The following is a 16,996-nucleotide window of genomic DNA, read 5'->3' on the forward strand; positions in this document are numbered from 1 at the left end:
AATTGGATCAGTGTTTGCCACTACAGATCAACAGATTCTATTGTGGGAGACAGAAATTACAAGGAAATGGAATAGTTGTTGTGTTACTCCCTGGGAGGAAAAAAATAGTTAAAAGCTTCAGAACATTTTTTGGCATTGAAAATGACAAAAATATTTAGGAGCACAAATGGTTTTGACTTAAGAGACAACATCTGCAAGGTCTTACTGGACACCTGTTGTTCCCTCTGCACAATAGGAAGGAGATTTAGTATCAGCTTAGCAAAGTTACCAACGTTTCTGAGACTATTTTTCTGATCAGCTGTCTAACGAATAAAGTTGAATTTCTGTTCTTTTGCCTAAGTTACAAATGCAATTATTATTTGTACATATTATAATATGTGATGATAAAAATTTGTACTTGTATTTATAAAAATATTTTTAAATTAAGTCATGATGCTTAAAATGCTTTGGCATCCCAGTGGCTAGGTGCTCTTAAGCTGCTTTGTCCATGGATTCTATGGAGAGCTTCAGAGAAGGTACTTCATTCCCAAGAGCTTAATGCTCCATTAGAAATGTTTTCAACTTCAAGGTGGTGGTGTTTGCTAAAGTTATATTGAGGCTTTAGGAAAAAAAAAAAAAGTTATTACATTATTCCACTTGACAAAACTGTTGCTGTGCTCATTTATATTCCATAATCTCTTCAGAGTACCTTTCTCTGTCTTTAAATCTCTGTGGACTAAAACCAAAAGCAGGGAACAGATAAGGTGAACATTCTGTCTTCCAGGCCAGGGGGAGACTGGCAGTCAGGACATTTTGAAGGAATATTTCTACAATGCAGAGAAAAGCTTTTGGTGAGATTTCTTTAGTAAACTAAGGTGTTTACCTGAATAACTCTTCTTAAGCAACGTATTTTTCTTTATTCTTACATACATTAAAAAGAATGATTACGAGAACTGTGCTACCAATCATATTTTAAGATATAATAGCTCATTTTTTCTAAATAATACTATGATTTTGTAATGTATGAGTACAGCTTTTTGTTCAGTTTCTTGGTTCTTGTAATCATTCTCCTCATCCTTCTAATCAAGCTATCTGCTGAAAATCCAGGGCTAAGTCCCTTTTCTGTATGCAGGATTTTACTATACTTTTATTCTCATGTGTCTTGACCTCTTGCTGTAGGTTGTCCTTTAACATAAAATTTTACAAAGTTGGGATTTTTTTACCACTTTTTTGCTTGATCTGATTGAATTTCAGCTTTTTAAAAAAGGTATGGCACAGGCTTTTTCTTGCAGTTACATAATACCATGCAATTTTTCTGTAATTTTTTTTTTTTCTTTTAGCAATTATTTTGTTTGTTTGTTTTTTGCTTTTTGTCTTCCCCTCTTCCATGCCTCGTTCATTACCTCAAGCCTCGGGGAAGATTCTTGGTCTCTGGGGCAATATGGAGGTGTGTTCCTTTCCTGTACTGACAAGCTGAACAGACGTACCTTGTTGGTTCGACCCATCAGCAAGCAGGACCCTTTCAGTAATTTCTCTGGCTTCTTTCCCTCTGTAAGAATCTTTTTAAAAAATTTTTACCACAGAACTTCCACTAATAGATGCTACTTAGAGGAAAAACAGACAAACAAACAAACAACTCATGCAGCTTTAGTATCTTGTAATCTAATTAATTTTTTTACCGAATATATTTATTGCTTATGTTATATTAGTTGTGTTGTTTCCCTCTTATCCTTTAGTAATAGTTGTCAGTCATATTTTAGTAGTTATGGGAAGGGTGGTTGATGGTTCACAACCTGGTGTATTACAGCAGTCTGCTGACGTCAATGGGATTCATTTATTTTAAAAGTGAGAACATACAATAATGTTTGGAGAACAAATATATCAAAGCCAGTACTGAATGCTGCATTTTTTTCAGGTAATTCTGATATCAACTTAGGGATCTAAGTACTTTGTATTACTGCAATATATTTATGCAGCCTTTTAAAGTTACTACTTATGATAATGCATCGATTAGTAATTTCATATCTGAGTCTGTCTTTTGAATAATCGAAACATTACTTGCTGATTCAGAATATCTCAGTGTGAGATTTTTAACCTCTTTTTTTCTTGCCTGTCTATCCTTGAAAGACTACATGTGATGACATTGGGCTCTTTAGCTTCACAAATGTATGGCTGTATAGAATCTTTTTACGTTAGTGGAAGTTCTGTGTGGTCTGATTTATTTTCATCGTGAATATTGATTGGTAATACTTTCTCTTATTCTGTTTGTTTCAGTTCTTATAGGAAATTAATTTACTAATTTGTTTAATTCACTTAATCATAGAAGCTTGCAATTTTTCAGCATTTAAGCTATGTATCCTCTTTATTTAAGAAAGTGATTTTGTTCTTCTATTAGCAAGGTTTAAGTTACATTAAATTGTTTTTAATCAAATTTAAGATGCCGAAAGAAGCAACTACTTGCAAAATGTAGTTGCTTTCATTTGTGCTCACATGATTAAAGCTAATAGTTGAACAATCTTATCAAATTATATCAAAATGTTTATTACACTGTTAAAAATTATTTTCCTAGTTATTATTTTTACATTTTTCACTCATTAACAATGTATGACTGAAAGACTTTCAAAGATAATATGAAAACTGTATTGTACATCTTCTGGGAACTAAGCAAGTGATTGTCATCTATATCTAGCAAATCTGTCCTTCTAAGTGAAGGAATCTGCTCTTTCTAAAATACAGTGCAATGTATCTTAATTTAAGTGATGTGCTTTAGCACATAGTACAGTTATTCTCTTCAAGTATTCAGGGGTGATGAGAGCAAAACAAGCTCAATTATTAGATTATTTATTTGACTGTGGGTGATTTATACACCCAGGTGTAGATGGAGTGAAGCTCTCTCAGCACCTAGGTGTTATTTCAGCACCTACGGTGTTTGCACATACAGAAGAAACAGTGCAAGCGAGCAAGATCTGCTTGAAAATGTCTAAATTGAAGGAGAAATGAAAATATTTAACTGTGTGAAAAAATATCAGAAAATGTTTGGTAAATATAGACTCTTGAATATATGGGGATTTTTTTGGCTGATTGCATTTGAATTTCATATAGCATAAATAACCAGAAAAGAAAAAAATTTTCAGCAGTTCTTAGTTTTAGCTGACACAATACAGTGTGAACTTGGACATACTGTGGACAAATCGTCCATTCAAAAAAGAATGAAAGAATTTTCTTCTACTATTCAGAGATAGTGGAAAGCTATTAGAAAATGTGGGACCCTAAACATCGTAACTAACAGAGAATATGGCAATTGATGGATGTTACATGTGTATGTTTTTGCAGCTGTTTATTTATTTTTTTTTTTGCCTTGAAACAGACAACTGCAAAACTTTTAGATGGCTCACACCAACAACATGGATTTCTTTCTCTCACTTATACCAAAGCTGTGACGAAAAATGTCCGGCACAAATTGATATCAAGAAATGAACGCAGAACGTTCCATAAGCTATCAGAAGGTCACACTGATGGTTCTCCTCACTTTCTTCATGAGATCCTTCTCTCTGCTCAGGCCTTTGATGTGGTCCTCTGTTTTCCTTTGCTTAACGCGATTGCAAGCATTTTTCAAGCCAGACTGCCGAGGAGTCAAAAGGAGAAAAGAAAATCACCAGGCCAACCTATGAGGACTCATGCTTTAACTTCCCGCAACTTGCCTCTGATTTATATCAATACTGGTGTAATAAGAGTCTTCTTTCCCAAAAATGAGGAAGATCATCATTCTGCAGAAGGTACAGTATTTTGTGTTAGAGATTTTTTGCTGTTCAGTATTGTAGACAAATACTCTAACTTAGTGAAATTGCAGACCATTGCTAGGGCCTTCCGTTTTTAGGGTCACAGCTGGGAAACATCTAGCATTCATGCTACTTCTCTGCAGATTTGCTGAGAATTTTTGGGGTATTTACTTGATCTTCGTTTTCCCAGTACCTGTAGAGTTTGCATTTAAAATGTGATTATTTAAAAAAAAAAAAAAAAAAGTCAAGAGTTGTGGAGAGAGCTCTTTACCCAATTCCACAGTGGTGATTCTTGCGTCAGCTCTCTTTGTGCTGATACCAGTTCAGTCTTCCATGGACGCCTGTTCCAGCGACAGAGTGTGAGCAGGGAGCCTTAGCTCCTGTGGAAATTGGCACCCAGAAAACCATGCAGTAGTGAAGCAGGTAGATATTCTTGTTCAGTTTGGCAAAAGTTATTTGAATGTACCTTGAGGCTGATGCCCAACAGATGATATGATTTATCATTTATTTAGTAAGTCTTAGTTGAAGCCTTTCAAACTCTCTTATGTAAGAGGTTTGCAGGTGTTTACAGAGGTGTGGAAAGTGTCAGCTGTTCTTTCAAACAACAGTAAGTAGCTATTTGATCTATGGATAATGCTTTCTTTTCTGTAAGAAAACTTTTTCCCTTCGTACATAAAATATATTTAAATCCCGATTACAGTCATTATCTAGAAATAAATAGATGCTGATGTTAAAATTACACTTTGCAACAGCTAATGGGAATGCAATTGTTTCCATTACCAACAATTCTTTTAGAGCTTAAAAAAAAGGGGGGGGAGGAATGGTTACACTGATATCATGATATGTTTACATAAGTCCTATAGGTATGGCCGTTTTTTTACCATTATATACGATAGCACACAATATAATCCTAAGAGTATAGTCTTTGAATTTTTCTCATAACCTAGTTGCAAGAAGTGCAGACAGTGAGAATTTACATAGATCATTTTTTTGCCAGCATCCTCTACAATTTTCCAACTGGGAATGCTGAAATCACAGGAAGATTAAATTTAGACTGGCTGTGTTGGCAAGAAAGAATTATGATTCTGGTTGGAAGGAAGTTCTAGGGCATGCTGTCAAGGAAATATTTTTTTAAAGTATGTTTTTGTAGCTCTGTAGCTGTATATTTAATTAAAAAGAAATTATAAAAAGCTTTGTCTTATTTGAAAATATATGCAAAGAAAAGAATTGCCATGGTTAAGCGTGGATATAGGGAGGAAAACTATGTGTGCTTTTAAAGAATAACACTAAAGATTAGCTTTACTAAGTTAATAAGAAAGCCAGCTAACCTCTTCCACTGGAAAGCTCTGAAATATCATCACGATGAAAATCAGTACCATTTGGCTTTCATTTCTTCTTTCACTCTAGATTTTCCCAAACTCTCATCTGTTTCTGAATGTGAAATCACTTCTCTCTTCTACTGCTTATTGTCTTCAAGAATAACAGAAATTAGAAACAATAACAAGGAGTAAAAGTTGAATACGACCTATGTTACTGGTGTGCTAGGTCAGAAAAGTGTTATACGTTGCAGAGATACACCGCCATAAGACCTCATTCATCATTTATTGAACTGTGAACTGTGGTACACAAACACTATGAAATAATCAAAATCATGTTTTTTCTCCTGTGGAATTTACATACACGCATGCATTAATACACCCACACAATTTTATAACATTTTGGGTTTATGTTTTTTCCAGCAGCACCTGATTAACGTTTCTTTTTGTGGTGGACTTGCGGGCAGCATTCTGTCCCACGCAACAGGCAATGCTACTGTCCCTCAGAGTTTGATTTGTTAATACATCAGGTGGTGTTCCAAGCTCTGGCCAGCAGCCCACACTTAGTGATGAAGTAAAGACAACTAAATAAATAAAAGCAATATAGAACAAATAGAAACAAGAAATACTGCATAGCAGAACACTATAAATGAAAATTGGCAATTGGAAAAGGATGAGAAGTGGGAAAGACAGGGAAAATCCACAACTGGGTGGTTCGAGGACAATAGGGACTTTTTTTTTTAATATCTAGTATGATCAAAATGTCTGGAATTACTAGAAAGGACAAGACAAATTTGTCGATAGTGAAAAAGAAAAGGCGGCATCCTGAATAAACGTATGTCCTGCATTTGTAGCAGTGATATATTCTTGTCACATGAGCATGACTCCCCACTTTGAAGTCTGTTGTAACATATGGTCTGTCCTTGCTTACTATTAAACAGTTTCACATCACTCAGACTGTGTAACTTCTGCTCAGGGATCTTAGTCTTCCAAGGCTAATTTTTAACATGCCTTAGAAGACCAGTTTTTAGGCAGCTGAAGGTGTATCTAGAAAAATGAAAAGTGTGATATTCAAATAAAATTAAGACAGGTGGTTTTATTGCTCGCTCTCAGAGAACATAAAGGAAAAACTCTATTACACGATTCAGTTAATAAAGGTATTTGTTACACAATAATAAAAATACTCTTATGGGAAATTAGTCTGGTTAAGCACATCTGATTTCCATTCTTCATTATGGTTACAATTCTAAGTTGCTAATATGTTTGCAAAGATTTTATCTACTTAGATTTTTGTAAGGAGTTTGACATTGTGTCTCATGGTATTCTAACTTAAATACATCCCAGTACAATATCTGTGGAAATGTTAAATGGATTAAAAATGGCTAACTAGAAGTCTTAAAAAGAAAAAAAAAAAAAAAAGGTCATTTGGGAATAATAAGCGAAATTGGTATTTAATGATCTGAAAGTAAATATAAAATGATTGCTGCTAGCATCAGTATATGTCATGAAGAATCTCCTGAGGAAGATAATGTTGGGGACTCTACAGGTTCTGCATCTGGATCACTGTGCTTACATCACTGCTTGTTAAAAATATACTAAATCTTCTAAAGCAAAAGTTATATATCAAGGAAAAAATGTATCCAGACTGGATCTTCAGGACTGGAGGGACTATCCTGGGCAACACTGGCTGAAAACAGCTCAAGCGTCACAGTGGACCTAGTGAAAAGAAATAAGGGCAGTAGCTACTTCTGTGTCAGGCAGATGATGGAATATCATGTGCAATTGTCTTTGTGTTATAAAAATGGGAATTGATAAAACTGGAGAGGATGTTGAAAAGCACCACAAATGTTAATCAAGTGCTGGAGAAGAAGCTTTACAAGGAAGGATTAAGAGCATAATGTGTTTAGCTCAGCAAACAGAAGACTGAGATAAGTGGGTAAAACCTAGTGAGATTGTGAACAACATCATTACAGTTGGGTCTGTAAGTTTTTCCTAGATTGAACTTACATTATGTAGTGTAGACCTTTCCCCCCCTCAAATTTTTGAATATTTAAAATCACTGTGATTGTTAACTACATTATTCCCATCTTTTGAAAAGCTAATGGGAGAATTCATAGGTTAATGAATGGAGATATGAATTCATCATCCTAAATCGTGACTCAGATTTCCACTTATTAGAAACCAGCTGAAAATATTAATTCTATAATTCTTTCTGTTTTAAGATTGACTTGATTCCTTGACCTACAGGAAGCTGTACAAAAAAGAACCACACCCAGCTTTGAAAATATTCCTCAACACTTACCTAATAGAGGCCATGAGCAGTAGCCCTGTATTTTGCTTTGCTAAGTGTCAGAGACAAATTATAATTCTTAGCCTAAGATATATTTTATTAAGAACCACTTCTCAGAATAAGGCATTTGCCCCTTAATTAAGTTGCAGTTATAACCTGAAGTATATTTAATGCCTTCCCTCCTTCTTATATATCAGAAAAAAAATCCGACACGTTAAGTGTACAGTGACAGGAATTCTAATACTTAGTACAATGCCTTACTCATTTTTTTTTAATCTAAAAGTTGAAAATACGGTTTCAGATGTAGTCACAAACAGCATTTTATTGTCAGCTTAATTTATCTACCTTAGTTCTGGCAACCAAACCATCTCTCTATGGTTTTGCTCTGCTTCGGGGACTAAAGGATTTGACTTTGCTTTTTAAGTAGACAAGGTTCTTTTAAGTAAGTCTGCTTCAGTTCTGCTTCAGTTGTGTGTCAGAACTTGTGTTACCACTTTGCTGCATGTTTATGGTGGTTTTCCCTACAGTTGTTTTAAAATATACATATGTATATACGTATAGCTGCAAAGCATGGTGGCTTATTCACCAAACATTAGCAGGTCTGGAGAAGCTATTTTTTAAGTTCATAGACTTCAGTGGTTCTTTCCACACCAAGCATTTCACTCTTCAGTAAAATATTTAAACGCTGTTCTGCTACTATCATTTTGTTTTCAAAACCCATATATGAGAGTCCTGCTGAATTTCCTTGGATGTGGCAGCAATTTGTGACATCATGCTGTCATTGTTCTATGTCACGCTGGTGTTGAAGTGAACCGTTTCACTTCAGATGATGAACTCCTTGAGCTCGCATCACATGTTCTCAGGAGGTTCCTAGTTACTCTGAAGTCTTCTGAGCAGAAGCTTATCCAAATCCTTAGTGTATGTCTGTGTCTGCTGAGAAGGAGATGCAGTGGACTCAGTCTTTTCCTGTAAGGAAAGTTCACAGAGTTTGTTTATTGCAAGAAATGTGGTGCAGGTTTTTTTTCTGGGCAGAATTTTGATTTTCTATCTAATGTGACCACTGCTTTTAAAACTAAGAATTTGTACATATGGCTGAAATTTGAATATGATGAAGTGGAAAGCAGAGATTTTTCTTCTTGGAGTAATTTTGTTATTGATGTGCAATTTACTGTCCAGTACTAAGTCTTGTTCTTTCTGTATGTGTCAGATTTCAGATTCTCTTGTTTCAGTCCTTTTGTTTGAACTTCTCATATGTGTTGCAACCCATTCCAAATGCTACTGGGATGATTACATTGTAATATCCTGCAGTGTTTTAAGTCTGAAAGATCTAGGGCCATATTAAAAAGGGTGCATGATTCGGAGTGCTTTACATGCTGAAATTTCAGCAGATAATTATTGGAGAAACAGATTACAAAGAAGTCTGTGGGATCAACATCATTTTGGACCAAAAAAAAAAGCATCAGAGAAAATGGGAAGTCAGAGACCAGGATTTAATTGTGAACTCGGTGGGGAAATCAAATGACAATAGTTTTATCTTTTGTGTAACACAGCAGTGATAATGATTTTGTGGCGCCTTTTTTTTCTGCATTAGTTGTTGCTCCTGGGCAGAGCTGAATCCTTAGCAGGTATTCTTATTTGTATTTTTTTAATAAATAGTTTTTCATCGTTTCTGCCATGTGCATTTGACTTTTAATCAACCACATATTTTCTCTTCTAACTACAGCTAATCCAGCAATTAAAGAAGACACTTTGGTTCTCAAGATTGGATCTGTCTCTATGGCTCCTCAGGCTGACAACCCTCTTAGTAGAGCTGTGCTCAGAAAAGACATTTATCAGTAAGTGTTGGGGGAGGAGTTTTGGTTTTCATATATGGTCTCAGAAAAATTCATTTTGGGATAAGTTAATTGATCCATAAAACGGGTACATGCAGCCTGTAAAAATACTTTTCACGTACAATCTTTTGATATTCAAAAACAGGTTTTTCTGATTTTCTTCACTTGTTTCTCCGTTTCGACAAATCAAGTTCTTTTGTGAAGTGCTGATGAATAACAGAATTTAAATGTCAAGTCACTATGAAGCTTAAGCTCACAGATGAGAACATTTTAAAGGGCTTTCTTTTATTCAGCTGCTACTAAGTTCACCTAAGAGAAAAGGAAATTTTTTGTGACTACCAAAATGCTCAGTAGCCATATAGTGTGAAGGAGATAGATCTTAATAATTTAAATGGTAAACATATATTCAAGCTGTAGAATTCTTGATGTCATGTAGATCAAAGCTGAAAGGAACACAAACTTCTAAGGAGCTCTTTCCCAGTAAACACATTTTCTGTGAAAATGTCATGCTCTGGATTGTGTCACTAAGTATGTGCAAACCACACTAATCATATATAGGCAGCAAAACTGGTGAACATATGTAATCAACGTGATAAAAGTAATATATGATCCTTAGTAGAGTTGGCACTGCTGCCAGACATGAAAGTATGGTTGCAAATAATACCAAGTGAGAAAAGTCACAGAAATACAGATGAACAAGTGTCTTATACTTCCCGTTGGTCTGTTTTTCAGATGTGGCAATATTTTTAACTACTTCATAGTGCTCTTCAATAGAAATTACAAACATCAAAATCTTTTCCCAGCAGTAAAACATTTACTGCCTAGAAAATGACAGCAAGTTTTACTTTTCATCAAGACTAGGATTTTTAGGAGACTCTTCTGATCACTTAGAAGTTGTAAGCCTTTTTCTCCATATTTCCATGTGGAAATATTTAAATTGGGTTTTTTTGCTTGTACGTTTAGTTATAGTAGGTTGGTTGGTTTCTTTGGTTTTGTTTCATGGGGGTTTTTTTGTTGTTTGTTTGGGGGTTTTTTTGAGTGCTGTGTCTGTTTCATTGTGGAGATTTCATGGAAGAAATCTTCAGCCTGGCACCAGCAGTGGCTTTAGGTGGCAGGGCCTGAGCCAGCTTTCAGTGTGCCCACAGGTAAAAGATCTTCCCAGCATTTCTGGAGGCTCTTCCTGCTTCTGCCCTCCCTGTCCCTGGAGACTCCCATCTGATTCTGCTTTGAGAGTTACAGAACGAAATGTAGGTTCCACTCTTCTTCAACAGCAACCAAAAACGTATCAGAAAAATCCACTATCATAAAGTCAAATCTACGAGTTTCAGCTTCCGTAACGTCATTTCTGTCACCTAGGGGAACTGTGCAGTGTATGCATGTTACAAATCAATGAGTGAGCAGCAGTAGGGATGTGATTTACATCTAGACTCAATGAAGCTGTGCCAAATTACATTTTTCAGTCTGATATCTTTGCATCTGTGGCTTTACCTGAAATGCATAAATTCCGTGCTTTTCAAACTAAAAGTCACTCAATAGCTTAAAGGTTCTGATGCCCTTTTGCATTACGGGCATCTGGGTCTTATACACATAAGTGCTCCGGACTAGGTTTGCGCAGTGTGTATTTGATTTTGATAGTTTTATACAGTTACGATATGCTCTAGTCCTCCTTTAGAAATTAAGACACCGAATGTGTAAGGCAGAAATAAGCACTGGGCCACAGACATCTCCATCTGGTTGTTACTGCCTTCTTTGTGACCAGTCTCTCCACACTGTGCCTCCTGTGGCTTTTTCTGAGAAATGTCTGCCATTTTCAGTAATTTCCTCTAACTGCTTCAGTGACCGTTCTTCCAATTTCTCAGCAGCTGTCAAATGACTTAGTCTTATCTTTGTTCCTTTAATCATCCAATTATACTAGGTTTAGTGTTTTTAAAATACGTCAAGGCAGAGTGTCAAGTTACTTTGCAGAGTTTTATGAGACGATATTGAAGTTGGTAGTGGGTGGTCTTTTGGTTTTGGGAAGAGGGTTACTATTTTGATCTGTCTAAGCAAGCTTCAACACTTTCAAGCAATATGAATCAATATTTTTGTAATTAAAAATATTAAGATTCCAGTTCGAAGTCAAAGTAGATGCATTTTCTAATTACATACTCTTTGATCCAGAACATACTGTAGTTACAGAAACGTGGTTGAAGATAGCTCTTCTTTTTCTTATGTGGCAGTCACCGCTGTTAGGCCAGTGGAGTTGCGTGTGGAGTTAATGTCACCATTAGTCAGTTTTTCTTCAGATAATAAGATAATGTACAGGTTTTTGTATTGTTAGGGCAGGTCTGTATTGAAAGAAAAAAAAAAAAAAAACAAAAACAAAAATGCAAAAAACCCGAACCGAAACAGTGGGATATTTTTAACATATAGGCCTGATATTAGTATTTGTTTCTCCAAATATGATTTTTTAAACTTATACAGTATTTGCCCTTTTTAACCTGCCCAGAGCAGATGGTACTAGATAGCAAAAATGTGTAACTGGAGCTAATACAAAATGCTTAAAAATCAAGTACTAAAATAAGCAAACACACACAATGTGTAACATGTATTTTTGGTGAGAGATTTCTTAGTACATATCAACAGAGGTGCAAGTGTACAATATCCAGCTCAAGAGACTCAAAAAAAAAAAAAAAAAAAATTACAGCAGCCTGAAGAATTAGCTGCTACAGCATTCTAATAATCTCAACATGTCATCTTCTTTCTTTTTCCAACCTCTCTTCTCCTCTTATTTGCTGCTGCTGCTTTTAATAGAATAAAAGAAAATAAATCATTGTCTGAACCACTGTCTTTACAGTGTTTCTGGAGTGGGGATACAAACTTAATTTGTGGTGTCACTTTGGTTTAAACAGTCTTCTGTTTAGGTCTGAACTACAACCACATGCAATTAATGTCACTTTTGTAGTGTTTCATGAGAAAGAAGGATTTTTGCTTCTCATTTAGAAACTGTTCTTTTAGGAGAGACTGAGAAACTTTTTCATGTCTAAAGGCTGAATGGAATTTCCAAATGTCTTTTGAATTTTTGCCATAAATTCATACATGAAAAGCTGAATGTGATCATATATCATTAAGAGAATGCCCGTGCATGAAAGGTAAATCTGGTGTGGCTGCAGGTCATACTAAATAAACTGGGCCACTTCCAGCCTGTAAGCTGAAGTGACTCTGCCTATATCGTAGGGAAGATAGCTTACTTGCTTAACGAAATTGAAAACGGAATGTTCGAAAAATAGTGTGCCCCAAAAGTTTGGGCACAAATATTTTTTCAGGTGATTATCGGAATTCAGAAAGAAATGTATTGACATAGTAACTTCAGTTTTCTTGTGCCATAGAAAAATTAGTCTAAAAATAACTGTTTCATCCAGTAGAAAATAGACTAATTTAGTTTAGACTATTAATACACACAGTAAACAAAGATGCATGTACCATAACAGTAAATATAGGGCTCTTGAAAGAAGTACAGTGACACGTTTTTAGCCTGTCATAGTAAGAGACAATCTCTTGTTTTCATTTTTTTTTTCCTCCTAAATCCTAGGAGTTCGTTGGTTTGTTTTAATGATTTCTCATTAATTTCTCCTTCTTAAACCCCAGCTAAGGTGTGTTTCTCTTCAACAAATATGACCAGAATTGTATGTTCCCATCAAGAAACTGCCAGTTCTGTTGAGCAGAACTCTTGTAGGTACCACAAGGCTTTAGAATGGGACCAAGGAACAGAATAAAGGAGATTTTGGGTAAGGATGCAAGTGAGGCAGCTGCCTAGCCTGGTGAAAGACAGGGGAGAGCAGTTAATTAGAACTCTGGAGGAGTCAGATAGTCAGAGTAAGTGAAGTTTCTGCTAAGCAGAGAAGGAGAAAACCACATTTTTGTGGGTTTTAATTACCTGATCATATTAAACTTGAGGTTAGGGGGGCTGCTGCTTGGAGACGACTCAGCAGGCTGCAGAAAAACAAGATGATGTGGTCATTTCTGGGCTTGTGTGATCATGCTGTGTTCATTGGAACTTTTGAAGTGGCCAAATGCATGCTCAAATACATCTCACAAAACAGAGAAGGTCTAGCAGTTTTGGGAGGAAAGAGTGCTGAGATGGGGAAATCCTCTTAATGCCCTGATAGGGTGAAAGTCAGCTAGTTATTTGATGTCAGAGAAATTACATTTATAAATGCAGTAACTACAGGAAAAAGCAAGAACCTCTTTGGGGGCAAAAAGTGGCATTTCTCAGTCCTGGGCTTGCTCTCATTCAGCTCTCTGGTGTCTAGTAAGATAAAAATTCCAACTGAAGTTTCTTCCTAAAGGTCTTCATAAGACTCTCTGATCTAGGGATTCATTGGTGCCTAACATCAAAGGTATGCTTCTGCTGTAGTGTTTTAAAAGTATATATGTTCAACATGGAGAGTGCTAAAAGCAGTTACATGGCTGATACTGTTACAAAAATCCAAAGGAAGCATAGAATCAGGGAATAATTTCAGTTGGAAGGGACTTCTCTAGTTCATCTAGTCCAGCTTCCTACTCTGAGCAATTTAGATCAAGTTGCTCAAGTCTTTCTCCGAGCAATAAACCTAGCAGACTATTTAGATCGGTTTAATAATCACTTGTCAAAATAACAGACTTTTGATGGGTATAAAGCAATTGTGAGGGCACCAGGCCAGAAGATCCTTTTCCATGTATGAGATGGCTGCAGCAAACAGAGAAGCATCTCCTGCGGTAGCTCCATGAGCCACGTTTCCTTCTTTGTGTGTCTTCATGTGTTTTCCTTTTGTCATTTCCGTAGTTCTTTTATTAAAAGTAGCTAATGTAGAATGTCAGCATGAATACATTACAATGCTTTAAAGAAGTGGAACTAGTCAGATGTGTCTGTAGTCATCTTAACCAGTTTTCTGCCCAATAATCTCACGTTGTGTGAAATAATTTTGTCACCTTTTTAGATTACAACAGTATTTTCCTGTATATACAAACAGTGCTTAGTGCAGTTAAGCTGAGCATAGTTAAAATCCTTGAACACTTTTAGTCAGTGGAAACATGGCATAAAAAGGACAGAATTAAAAAGGAAGCTGCGTATGTTGGGGGTTTATAAGAACGAACAGCACTAGTTGTGCTGAGCTGCCAGCAGAACTGGACAGTGTCAGTAGGAAAATGGCTGAGAAAACTTCATCATAAGGCCCAGCAGTTCTGTTTCTCTGACTGAAAAACAGGAGGAAGTAGGCGCATGGTTCTGCTGAAATATGAAGCAGAACAGAGTTGAAATCGAGATGACATTTAGTTCTAGTTCTGTACTGGGATAAGGACCTTATTATATCGAAAGCTGTGCAAATTGCCCGCTCAATTATATAGATAATTGCCAGTCATCCCAACATGGCTGTTTTTAGCAAACTCTGACATGAAGCATTTAATTAATAGAATTTTAGGGAGTATCCATGACTACATAAAGTAATTTTGAGGCAAAATATTGTTAAGAAAAAAACGAAGCATCTGACAGAGAGCACAAATACAGAGCGCACAGAGAACGTTTGGAGGCGGCTGTGGAAAGGCCTTGCTTGGAAAGTCCAGCATAAATATTACTAACTATTGAGTCCTGGAAGTTTAGGTGAACAGAATCACAAGCTTTCCTCAGCTTGGCCAATAAAGAATCTAATTGTTGTCCACGCTCTGGATTCATCATTTTTAAGATCCAAGGGTTTCATTCATGTCATACATCAAAGCTTAATCGTCCAGGTCTGAGTGTTCCATGGTCATTTTCGTGTGTAGATCTTTCATAGATCAAAGCATAAAGCTGTCCTTAGACTGTTTTCAATTTGAGAATGTAAATGGAAATTCTCTAAATGCCACCGCTCCCCTTAAAAAAAGTTACACGTGAAGAGTTTAATCATGAAAAGCTGTAAATTATTTTGTATTTCTTCCTAAAACTTTTCACAAGTTTTTTTATTAGAAATGTATCTAATCTACTATGTTTTCCATTCTTGTAGTTTACTGTTTCCCACTGGTTTTTATCATTCAAACGCTTATAAGTAACAAAACAATGATGTTTTTATTGTAAAATATCTGCTATTTATCTTTATTTCAAGCAACTTTATCTAGAACATGCTTGTAATAATCATGTAATGTCCGTAATTGGTTAACTAAAATCCTTCAGTTTAAAAAAAGGAGTAATAAACAATTTTGTGTGTCTGTGCTGATAGTGCTGGAGCGAGGGGAAGGAAAGAATGATGGAAGGAGGTTATGCAAGAAGCACATATGTAGCCAGCAGTCTGTGTGGAAATCTGTTTTTTCTTTCAAATGTGGTTTGGAAAATCAAATGCTTTTCAAAACTTTTCAACAGCACCCACATCTATAGGCATCTTCTCTTCAGAAATATTTTTTGTTCAGTATTAAATTACTGTGGGATGTATTTATGTTCAAAAAACTATATGTTTAAATCACTGTTACAAAAAGCCTGGATTTTCTATAACTGTAGTATGAGCAAAAAGATTAATTCTTTGTTTTCCTTTTCAAACCAATTAACAGTTAAAAAAAATATTTTTTTTTGCTTAGAAGTTTAGTATCCAGATAACTAAATGTTTCCCAGTATATGCACCTAATTCGAATAATTTCATTTTAAGAGTTGATTATTTTATAAAGGGTCTAATATAACATATTTTCTGTGTTCCTTTATTTTTTCGAATACTTCATTGAAGCTTATTTGATAGGCAAACAAGGAATTAGCTAATGCTAACCTGAATTTCTTTATTTTTCCTTGAATAAAGGCAACAAAGATAATCAGTGAAAAAATGTACGAATACATAGTTTTGGATGGAAATGTGAGCAGCTTATTAAAACATGCATATGTACCATAGGGAATCAGAAAAAGTAAAAGTTACAGTGCATCGTAAAATCTCTATTGCAGTTTTTCTTTAATTTCAAAATGTTTAAAACTGCAGAGGTAATGTCATGTAAGAAAATAACTTTCAGGCTTTTAGGAAAAAAAATTAGTATTTCGCTGAGAGGTATTTCCCTTATTACATAGAAGCTGTGAAACAGAGTCACACTACTGCCATTTTCAGTTCCTTTTTTCCTGTGTTAAGGCAAAAAAATTGTAACAGTGAATATTTTAAACTTGTCCCTGTAATTTATTTTCTAATTTTTCATATTTCAGACCACGATGTTTTTCTTCCTCAGAATGTGCGTTTTATTTTTTTAATAAGATTCTCTCTACAATTAATTTGCATATGAAATCTTTTTGTGTAATAATCTTTAGCTTTACTAGTTGTTGAATTGGGGTATAAAACAAAATATTCATACTAATCACCGAGTTCTCAATATTGTCCTTTACTACTGTACTTGAACTCGTGTTTTTTAGCATAAGGACCTTAGGAAAGTCATCTTTTATCTTCCATAAGAATCTTACGGCTCTCTCTGGAATAGGGCTTGGAAGTAAAGTCCTTTCCCACTTTACATTTCTATCTTCTTCTATCTTTAGTAGAAAGGAAAAAAAAAAAAGTCTACTTAGACCTTTCACCCAGTAAAATATTCATATATATGGATAGCATTACATGGAAACACCACTCCTAATTAACATTGGCATGTTTGAGGTTATTGCAGCAGTTATTAATTTAAAACCCTCAGTGGAAACTAATTGTAAAATAACAGCTGGAACTGCCCATTTCATTTCAGAAATGTAGCTTGTTAATTATCTAATACCAAAAGCTATTCAAAGCTAAATTTATATTTGGAATTCAACTTCAGAAATGTTCAACTATAACTATCAGTCTTATTTTTTCTTGAATTGTGAGT

The 16,996-nt window shown here is 35.3% G+C and overlaps 1 protein-coding gene across 6 annotated transcripts in view; it reads left to right on the plus strand.

Moving 5' to 3' along the window:
• Positions 1-16,996, plus strand: part of VPS13B (vacuolar protein sorting 13 homolog B) — a 459,420-nt gene that overhangs the window by 265,200 nt on the left and 177,224 nt on the right. For all 6 annotated transcript variants that reach the window (XM_065627245.1, XM_065627244.1, XM_065627248.1 and 3 more), the window contains exons 28-30: positions 1,389-1,530; positions 3,347-3,755; positions 9,088-9,199. In XM_065627245.1, coding sequence (XP_065483317.1) covers positions 1,389-1,530; positions 3,347-3,755; positions 9,088-9,199 — 663 coding nt within the window. The remainder of the gene's footprint in view (positions 1-1,388; positions 1,531-3,346; positions 3,756-9,087; positions 9,200-16,996) is intronic.

The sequence above is a fragment of the Caloenas nicobarica genome, chromosome 2 (genome assembly GCF_036013445.1).
Source record: "Caloenas nicobarica isolate bCalNic1 chromosome 2, bCalNic1.hap1, whole genome shotgun sequence".
NCBI lineage: Eukaryota > Metazoa > Chordata > Aves > Columbiformes > Columbidae > Caloenas > Caloenas nicobarica.